Raw genomic sequence first — 11,334 nt, forward strand, 5'->3', positions numbered from 1 at the left:
TGCACTCCTGGGTATTTACCCCAAAGATACAAAAGTAGGGACCCGAAAGGGTACGTGCACCCTGATGTTTATAGCAGCAATGTCCACAATAGCCAAACTGTGGAAAGAGCCAAGATGTCCATCAACAGATGAATGGATAAAGAAGATGTGGTATATATATACAAAGGAATATTATGCAGCCATCAAAAGGAATGAGATCTGGCCATTTGCAACGATGTGGATGGAACTGGAGGGTATTATGCTGAGCGAAATAAGTCAAACAGAGAAAGACATGTATCATATGACCTCACTGATATGAGGAATTCTTAATCTCAGGAAACAAACTGAGGGTTGCTGGAGTGGGGGGTGGGGTGGGAGGGATGGGGTGACTGGGTGATGGACACTGGGGAGGGTATGTGCTCTGGTAAGCGCTGTGAATTGTGCAAGACTGTTGAATCTCAGATCTGTACCTCTGAAACAAATAATGCAATATATGTTAAGAAAGAAAAAAAGAAGAAGAAGAATGTAGCAGGAGGGGAAGAATGAAGGGGGGAAATCGGAGGGGGAGAAGAACCATGAGAGACGATGGACTCTGAAAAACAAACTGAGGGTTCTAGAGGGGAGGGGGGTGGGAGGATGGGTTAGCCTGGTGATGGGTATTGAGGAGGGCACGTTCTGCATGGAGCACTGGGTGTTATGCACAAACAATGAATCATGGAACACTATATCTAAAACTAATGATGTAATGTATGGGGATTAACATAACAATAAAAAAATTAAAAAAAAAAAAAGATGGACTTCACAGATACATTTAGAGTATTCCATCCTAAAGCATTCTTCTTGAGTGCACGTAGAACTTTCTCCAGGACAGATCACATACTGGGTCACAAATCAGGTCTCAACTGATACCAAAATTTTGGGATTATTCCCTGCATATCTTTAGAGTGCAATGCTTTGAAACTGGAATTCAATTACGAGAGGAAATTTGGAAGGAACTCAAACACTTGGAGGTTAAAAATCATCCTACTAAAGAATGAATGGGTCAACCAGGATATTAAAGAAGAATTAACAAAATTCATAGAAAGTAATGGAAATGAAAACATAGCTGTTCAAAACCTTTGGGATACAGCAAAGGTGGTCCTAAGAGGGAAGTACATTGCAATAATAGCCTCTCTCAAAAAATTAGAAAAATCTCAAATCTCCATCCCAAAATTGCTAGAACCCATACAGCAATTCAGCAATATGGCAGGATACAAATCAGTTGCATTTCTATATACAAGCTATGAGACAGAAGAAATTAAGGAGTTGATCCTATTTACAATTGCACCAAAAACCATAAGATAACTAAAAACAAACCTCACCAAAAATGTAAAGGATCTGTACTCACAAAACTACAGAACACTTAAGAAAAAATTGAGGAAGACAAAAACAGATGGAAAAGCATTCCATGTTCATGGATTGGAAGAATAAACATTGTTAAAATGACTGTGCTGCCCAGAGCAATCTACACTTTCAATACATTCCCTATCAAAAACCATTGACATTTTTCACAGAGCTGGAACAAATAATCCTAAAATTTGTATGGAATCAGAAAAGACTTGAATAGCCAGAGGAAAGTTGAAAAAGAAAATCAAGGCTAGGGAGGAGGAAAAGATGGCAGAGGAGGAGGGGACCCTATTCCAACTGGTCCCCAGAATTGAGCTGGGTATATACCAGACCACTCTGAACACCCAGGAAATCAGCCTGAGATGTAAGAAGATAGATCTGGATCTCTACAAACAGAAAATCGCAGGTGGTTGGTTTCGACGTATGAAGCGGGGAGCCATGATTCTGTGGGCAGATATTCAAAGATAAATGGAAGGGGGAGGGACCTGCCATAAGCGCTGGCACCAGGAAGGTGAAATAACACAGGAGTGCAAAAACCTCCTGCACTGGGGACTGGGCACAGACTTGCAGACTGGTAGCAATGGGGAAAGGACTTTAGGGCAGCCCTCTAGATTGAAACCTGAAGAGGCAGTGCTGCTCATGTGAACTGGTGGCAGCTGGTGGTTTTAGAAGCACAAAGGGCAGAGACATGTCCAACCTGGAGGCAAGGACTGGGAATGCAGCTGAGGGGTGCACAACCCAGGACGCTGCAGTTTATAGCAGCACAGAGAGAAATGGAGATAGTGTGGCCTGGAGAGCTCGCTGAAGAACAGACTGCAATCTCTCTGCTCTGAGGCAGAGGGTTGGAAACAGTCTCTTCTGCTCTGACTCTCTGAAGAGAAGCAGAAAGCCACCAGGGAAAGCCACCAGAGAACAAAAGCCCCCCAAAAACGGTTTTCACTCAGCCCATCCCCCACCACAGGGGGCAGGGCAACTCTGCCCAAGCAGGGTTGCCTAATTAACAGTGCAGCAGGCCCCTCCCTCAGAAGACAAGCTGGGAGAACAAGAGGCTGGCAACCCTAAGCTCCCTATAAAACAGGTGCATCTTGCTTGGGTTCTGGTCAATAATTTGGACTCTATACATTCCCTCAACCACCACTCAACAGAATGACTAGGAGGAGGAACCCCCAAAATAGGAAAGACTCAGAGACTGTGACTTCTGCCACAGATTTACAAATGGATACAGATATAACCAAGATGTCGGAAATGGAATTCAGGGTAGCAGTTGTGAAGACAATAGCTAGGATGGAGAAATCAATTAATGGCAACATAGAGTCTCTAAGGGCAGAAATGAAAGCTGACCTGGCAGAATTTAAAAATGCTATCAATGAGATCCAATCTAATCTAGATAATCTAACAGCTAGGGTAAGCAAGGCAGAAAAACAAATTAGTGATCTAGAAGACCAATTGATAGAAGAGAAGGAAAAAGAGGAGGCCAGGGAAAAACAACTCAAAATTCATGAAAATAGAATCAGAGAAATAAGTGACACCATGAAATGTTCCAATGTCAAAATTATTGGGACCCTGAGGGGGTGAAGAGAGAGAGAAGACTAGATGTATTTGAGCAAATCATAGCTGAGAACTTCCCTAATCTGGGGAATGAAACAAACATTTGTGTCCTAGAGGCAGAGGGGACCCCTCCCAAGATCAAGGAAAAGAGGGTAAAGTCCCAGCATGTAGTAGAAAATAGTGGAAATCTTAGACCCAAGAAAACCATATTAAGGGCAGTTAGGGGGAAGAGATTCCTTACGTACAGAGGGAGGAACATCAGAATAACGTCAGACCTATCCACAGAGACCTGGCAAGCCAGAAAGGCCTGGCAAGACATATTCAGGGCACTAAACAAGAAGAACATGCAGCCAAGAATACTTTATCCAGCAAGGCTGTCATTTAGAATGGTTGGAGAGATGCAGAGCTTCCAAGACAGGCAGAAACTGAAAGAATATAAGCCCACTAAGACAGCCCTGCAAGAAATATTAAGAGGGGTTCTATAAAAGGAGAAAGATGCCACGAGTGATATAGAACAGAAATTTACAAAGACAATCTATAGAAACAAGGTCTTCACAGGCAACATGACAATAAATTCATATCTTTCAATAATCACTCTCAACGAGAACGGCCTAAATGCTCCCATAAAACCACACAGGGTTGCAGATTGGATAAAAAGACAGAACCCATCCATATGCTGTCTACAAGAGACTCATTTTGAACCTAAAGATACATCCAGACTGAAAGGGAAGGGATGGAGATCCATCTTCCATGCCAATGGACCTCAAAAGAAAGCTGGGGTAGCAATTCTTATATCAGACAAATTAGATTTTAAGCTAAAGACTGTAGTTAGAGACTCAGAAGGACACTATATCATTCTTAAAGGGTCTATCCAACAAGAATATCTAACAACTGTAAATATCTACGCCCCCAACATGGGAGCAGCCAACTACATAAGCCAACTGTTAACCAAAATAAGGAGTCAAATTGATAATAATACGTTGACTGTAGATCTCAATACTCCACTCTCAGCAATAGACAGATCATCTAAGCAGAAAATCAACAAAGAAACAAGAGCTTTGAATAATACATTGGACCAGATGGACCTCATAGATATATACAGGACATTCCACCCTAAAACAACAAAATATTCATTCTTCTTGAGTGCACATGGAACTTTCTCCAGAATAGACCACATACTGGGTCATGAATCAGGTATCAACAGAAACCAAAAGATTGAGATTATTACCTGCATATTCTCAGACCATAGTGCTTTAAAACTGGAAGTCAATCACAAGAAAAAATTTAGAAGAAATTAAAAAACTTGGAAGCTAAAGACCACTCTGCTCAAGAATGTTTGGGTCAACCAGGAAATCAAAGAAGAACTTAAACAATTCATGGAAACCAATGAGAACAAAAACACATTGGTCCAAAACCTATGGGATACTGCAAAGGCGGTCCTAAGGGGGAAATACATAGCCATCCAAGCCTCACTCAAAAAAATAGAAAAATCCCGAATTCACCAACTAACTTTACACCTTAAAGAACTAGAGAAAAAAGCAACAAACGATGCCTAAGCCATGCATTAGAAGAGAAATAATTAAGATTAGAGCAGAGATCAATGAATTAGAAACCAGAAATATAGTAGAGCAGGTCAATGAAACTAGATTCAATGATTCTAGATTTAAACTGGCTCTTTGAAAGAATTAATAAGATCGATAAACCAATGGCCAGACTTATCCAAAAGAAAAGAGAAAAGACCCAAATTAATAAAATTATGAATGAAAGGGGAGAGATCACGATTAACAACAGGGAAATAGAAACAATTATTAGAAATTATTATCAACAGGGACACCTGGGTGGCTCAGTTGGTTATGCGACTGCCTTCGGCTCAGGTCATGATCCTGGAGTCCCTGGATCGAGTCCCGCATCGGGCTCCCTGCTCGGCGGGGAGTCTGCTTCTCCCTCTGACCCTCCCCCCTCTCATGTGCTTGCTCTCTCGCATTCTGTCTCTCTCAAATAAATAAATAAAAAATCTTTAAAAAAAAAAAACAAAAAAAAAACTCCCTCTTCCTATAAAAAATAACATAGTCAAAGTTTCCATGGATTAGAATGTAGATGAATTCAGGAGACTCTTATTCTGCCTACTAGAAGGTCTTTTCCAAAAGTATTGTATTTGGTGCCACTCAAGGGTCCTTATATAAAAGAAACAAAAACAGAATTTATCACAGCCCATAGAATGACTGGATATTCTTGTCACTCAAAACTTTATGCAAACATGATTTTTGTGTGTGTGTATGAAGAACCACCTACAACTTACTATCCAAATGGCCAACAGACACATGAAAAAGTGTTCAACATCACTCGGCATCAGGGAAATCCAAATCAAAACCTCAATGAGATATCACCTCACACCAGTCAGAATGGCTAAAATTAATAAGTCAGGAAACGACAGATGTTGGCAAGGATGCGGAGAAAGGGGAACCCTCCTACACTGTTGATGGGAATGCAAGCTGGTGCAGCCACTCTGGAAAACAATATGGAGGTTCCTCAAAAAGTTGAAAATAGAGCTACCATAAAATCCAGCAATTGCACTACTGGGTATGTACCCCAAAGGTACAAATGTAGTGATCCAAAGGGGCACATGCACCCCGATGTTTATAGCAGCAATGTCCACAATAGCCAAACTGTGGAAAGAGCCAAGATGTCCATCAACAGATGAATGGATAAAGAAGAGGTGGTATATATATACAATGGAATATTATGCAGCCATCAAAAAGAATGAAATCTTGCCATTTGCAATGACGTGGATGGAACTGGAGGGTATTATGCTGAGCGAAATAAGTCAATCAGAAAAGACATGTATCATATGACCTCACTGATATGAGGAATTCTTAATCTCAGGAAACAAACTGAGGTTTGCTAGAGTGGTGGGGGGTGGGAGGGATGGGGTGGCTGGGTGATAGACATTGGGGAGGTTATGTGGTATGGTGAGCGCTGTGAATTGTGTAAGACTGCTGAATCACAGACCTGTACCTCTGAAACAAATACATTATATGTTAAAAAAAAGAAAGAAGATAGTAGGAAGGGAGAAATGAAGGGGGGAAATTGGAGGGGGAGACAAACCATGAGAGACTATGGACTCTGAGGAACAAACTGAGGGTTCTAGAGGGGAGGGGGGTGGGGGGACTGGTTAGCCTGGTGATGGGTATTAAAGAGGGCACGTACTGAATGGAGCATTGGGTGTTATATGCAAACAATGAATCATGGAACACTACATCAAAAACTAATGATGTAATGTATGGTGATTAACATAACATAATAAAATTTAAAAAAAGAATGGCAATTTTTTCACCAAGTTTGCTGTTTGCCACTTAATCCTTGTATTGTGTATAGATATATTCATGGGATTGAGTGGAGTCTATATATTTTGTATGGTCAAATCTATCAGTAGGTCACATTGTGTTCCCCTCATTGCTTTTAAACATTGAAATTCTTCTGCATCCTTAGTAGTAAGAATTGCTTTTTGCACATATTGCCATCTTATTGTGCATCTGATTATCCTTATTTCTACCATTTTATATTCTGGAATTAGATCTGTTTTTTTTTAAAGTAGCAACTATCTCCTGTCATTATGTGAAACATGTTCTTTCATATTCAACTAAAGATCCCCTGCATCTTTTTCATAAGTACAATTGAGTTCATTTATAGTCACATATGATCAAATTATAACTTGATCTTCTGCTTTCTGCACTCTGTATTAAAAAGTATATTTTCCTATTCTTTTATTTACAAGCTTTTAGCCATTTCATCCTGAATTAGAAAACCATGTTGATGTGATTGTTGCTATTGTATATCTTTTCTGTAAGATGTTAGTATTACATTATTGTTCAGTTTTGTTGAAGACAGTTATTTGAATCCACCATATTTAACATGATCTTATTTTTCCCTACCACTCTTTCTATTTATGAATTCTCATTTTCTTAAAACGTGTTTCTATACAAATGCACACCATTGTGAACACAAAGACAGGAACAAAGCAGGTAAGGCTCCTGCTCCTTTGAACCCATACGTTATAATGAAGAGAGAACTAAGTGCTCATATGACACAGGGTCTTCAAGGATACAAAAAGGGGATTGATTGTCACAGAACATGAAAGATCTTACACAGTATGGTGTGGGAAGGTTTCTGCATGGCAGACAAGGAACAGAGAATCAAGACACATGCATACCTGTTGGATTTTGTGCCAAACAAAGATCAAACCCCAATGCCCAAGATAACAAAGAAATGAATGCCACCAAGGAATGTAAGAGAAGAGCCAGCTTCATCCACCTTTGGCCACATAAAAAAAGGTGTTGTCAAATAAACGGTATGGGGAGAGGAATGACAATTAAATCAAGGGCCTGAGTTGGACCCCATGATGAGGCCAATGGAGCAGTAAGCACAGGCTCCCTGGAGTCTGATGTAACCTCAGCACCCACGCTGACTGCATTTTCCCTCTGCAACCTGGTCTTCTGATGGACTCTTCATTCATACTCTTTTTCCCACATTAGCAGGCACTTGCCATCTATTAAAACCATTATTTTCCTTTACTGCAGTGGATTCCAATTTTTTTATTGTACACAGTAAGCATGCATTTACATTATGATTAAGCATGTGTGCACATGCAAACACACAAATCCACATATATGTACACACACACACATACAAACAAGACAGAACAAAGAAAATAACCATTCATATACTAACAGTAAGGAACTATACTCAACTTTTTACATATATGGACTCAATCTGTCGACCACCCTAGGAGGATGGATGCCATCCATCCTCCATTCCCCCCTTATTCTGGTGAGAATATTAACATTTTAAAATGAATTGGTTGTCTTCCTAAATTCAAACAACTAATATGTGGTAGATCCATGATTCAAAACTCATTCACCGATTCCAAAATTTTACATTTAATATCATTTAGAAAAGTCTTTTACAATTTCATCTTGATAAATCCCTGCTATTTTTGTACATTATTTCCTTTTGTCAATTATTGAATTGTTCTTTTTACTCATATTACTAGCAGATGTTCATACATTAAGGTGTCTTGACACCACAAATATATCACACTTCTCTTTTGAAGTATTGGTTTATGCTGCCTTATTAGTTATTCTGAGCATCAAAGGGATATGGCTAGGTTTGGAATGCAGCCAGAACCAGGGAAGCTTTCTCATCATCAGGATCTCTCAGGGACCACCTGGGCTTATTAGACCTTCTTCCTCCTTTTGCTTTTCTCTGTCTCCTTTTAGTTTTTTATACTTCTCTAAATACAGGACAAAATGATCATATTAAAGTTGAGCACCAAGATACATGTTCATGGGAGTCTTACCAACTGGAATTGTGTACTTTTCTATATTCATTAGGGTAATGATAATTTGATGTTGAGAGGTTAACTAGTATCATTTCTTCCCCAAATATTGCAGCTGGAGGTGAGAAGAGCTTAGTAGTCACATGGCCCCAGGAGTCTATAGTGTACCAATATTGGACTCTTAAAATATAGGCACCAGGATGCTAACCAAACCAATACTTGGAAATAAACAATGGATCCATTTTTATTGACAGGATTCCTTGGACACAAATTAATGAAGTGCAAGGAACACCATGTGAATGAAGGACTCCCTGTTTCTTGAAGTCTCAGCTGCAGTGGAGAGGCCACCTCGTTCCTCAACCTTCCCTGACACCACCTCTCATCACTCTCCCTCTTGCTGGTCTCCTGAACACAGTGGCTCCATTTTTAGTCCCGGATATCCATTAAAAACAGGTGCCTTCCTCAGGGACTTCGCACAGGCTCTTTCTCCTGCAGGGCACACATGTCCCCAAATAAACTTGTATCTGCCATGCAGATTTCCCTGAGGTCTGTCTTCAAATGTCACCTTGTATTTAGGTCTTCCTGAACTCCCAGTAATGATAATACCCCATTCACTTTCTCTTATGCCTGCATTGGTTTTCCACATGTCATTGTAATTATACCTTTTCTGCCATGTTACTAATCCCCATTTGTGTTAAAAATTAATCATTTTTTTTCTAAATTCTAGTCATCACCACCACCACATGGGACCAGACAATGATACCCAAATTTCAGGATTTCTTCTTCTGGGATTATCAAACTATGAAGAACTGCAGACCCTCATATTTGCGGTTTTCCTCTCCATGTACCTGATCACTGTGTTTGGAAACCTGCTCATCATCCTGGCAGTCAGTGCAGACTCCCACCTCCACACGCCCATGTACTTCTTCCTCACCAACCTGTCCTTTGTAGACATCTGTTTCACCTCCACCACCGTCCCCAAGATGCTGCTGAACATCCAGACACAGAGTAAAGTTATAACCTATACGGGATGCATCAGTCAGATCTGTTTTTCCATACTCTTTGCAGGCTGGGATGACTTTCTCCTGGCCTTGATGGCCTATGACCGGTTCGTGGCCATCTGTCACCCCCTGCACTACACAGTCATCATGAACACCCAGCTCTGTGGACTGCTGGTTCTGATGTCCTGGATCATGAGTGTCCTGAATTCCTTGTTACAGAGCTTAATGGTGTTGTGGTTGTCCTTCTGTACAGACTTGGAAATCCCCAACTTTTTCTGTGAACTCAATCAAATGATCCAACTTGCCTGTTCGGATACCTTTCTTAATGACACAGTGCTATATGTTTCAACTGTGTTGCTTGCTGGGGGTCCCCTTGCTGGGATCCTTTACTCATACTCTAAGATTATAACCTCCATATGTAGAATCTCATCAACTCAGGGGAAGTATAAAGCATTTTCCACCTGTGCATCTCACCTCTCGGTTATCTCCTTATTTTATTGTATGGTCCTGGGAGTGTACCTTATCTCTGCTGCTAACCAGAGCTCCCAGTCAAGTGCAGTAGCCTCAGTGATGTACATGGTGGTCATGCCCATGCTGAACCCCTTCATCTACAGTCTGAGGAACAGAGACATAAAGGGGGCTCTAATAAGATTTTTCAAGAGGCCAAATATAAAGGGGACAATTGTCCTGGTGGTGAAAAAGTGCCCTTGATTGCAGGGCTCAAAGTCATGATTTTTTATCATTGTGAAATAAAATTTGCTCCTATGTATTTCCAGAAATTTCCATTTCTTAGAACTCAACTTCCCTAGACAATTTGCCAAAAATACATTTACTAAGCTTTCTGCTCTGTCTGATATACATACAGTTTATCCCTTTATCCATTTTCATGTGTTCTCACAGTTCTTCCCAACCTTGGATCAGAAATATTTGAAAATGAAGACATACAAATGGCTAGCAGACACATGAAAAAATGCTCAATATCACTCGGTATCAGGGAAATCCAAATCAAAACCTCAGTGAGATACCACCTCACACCAGTCAGAATGGCTAAAATTAACAAGTCAGGAAACGACAGATGTTGGCAAGGATGCGGAGAAAGGGGAACCCTCCTACACTGTTGGTGGGAATGCAAGCTGGTGCAGCCACTCTGGAAAACAGTATGGAGGTTCCTCGAAAAGTTGAAAATAGAGCTACCCTATGACCCAGCAATTGCACTACTGGGTATTTACCCCAAGGATACAAATGTAGTGCTGAAGGGGTACGTGCACCCCGATGTTTATAGCAGCAATGTCCACAATAGCCAAACTGTGGAAAGAGCCAAGATGTCCATCAACAGATGAATGGATAAAGAAGAGGTGGTATATATATGCAATGGAATATTATGTAGCCATCAAAAAAATGAGATCTTGCCATTTGCAATGATGTGGATGGAACTAGAGGGTATTATGCTGAGCGAAATAAGTCAATCAGAGAAAGACATGTATCATATGATCTCACTGATATGGGGAATTCTTAATCTCAGGAAACAAACTGAGGTTTGCTGGAGTGGTGGTGGGTGGGAGGGATGGGGTGGCTGGTTGATGGACATTGGGGAGGGTATGTGCTATGGTGAGTGCTGTGAATTGTATAAGACTGTTGAATCACAGACCCATACCTCTGAAACAAATAATACATTATATGTTAAAAAAAAAAAAAAGGAAGATAGTAGGAAGGGAAAAATGAAGGGGGGAAAATCGGAGGGGGAAATGAACCATGAGAGACTATGGACTCCGAGAAACAAACTGAGGGTTCTAGAGGCGACGGGGTGGGAGGATGTGTTAGCCTGGTGATGGGTATTAAAGAGGGCACGTATTTTTTTAAAAAAGCACTACTTTCTCTTATTGATATGGGGAATAGCAATTTTCTAGATATATCAGGAGATCTCTTCTGCCATAAGATAGTACTTTGGTAGTCCATGAGACATGGTTAAGGAGGTTCTTCAGTCTTAGATTTGGAGAAAACATTAACTCAAAATTGGGATAAGATGCAAGGAGTTTAGAGCTCTGGAAGTTAGGCAAGATCATGGAGAAGTAAGAAAAACTGGAT

The 11,334-nt window shown here is 40.6% G+C and overlaps 1 protein-coding gene across 1 annotated transcript; it reads left to right on the forward strand.

Annotated features, from left to right (window-relative positions):
- Positions 1 to 8,991: 8,991 nt before the first annotated feature.
- Positions 8,992 to 9,960, forward strand: LOC118535427 (olfactory receptor 7A17-like). The gene has a single exon (XM_036091763.1). It carries the CDS (start codon positions 8,992 to 8,994, stop codon positions 9,958 to 9,960), a length of 969 nt encoding a protein of 322 aa, XP_035947656.1.
- The last annotated feature ends 1,374 nt before the right edge of the window (positions 9,961 to 11,334 follow it).

The sequence above is a fragment of the Halichoerus grypus genome, chromosome 1 (assembly GCF_964656455.1).
Source record: "Halichoerus grypus chromosome 1, mHalGry1.hap1.1, whole genome shotgun sequence".
Classification (NCBI taxonomy): Eukaryota; Metazoa; Chordata; class Mammalia; order Carnivora; family Phocidae; genus Halichoerus; species Halichoerus grypus.

Bases quoted from the DNA above. Each gene is read 5' to 3' on its own strand.
- LOC118535427 (XM_036091763.1), top strand. From the start codon at position 8,992: ATGGGACCAGACAATGATACCCAAATTTCAGGATTTCTTCTTCTGGGA.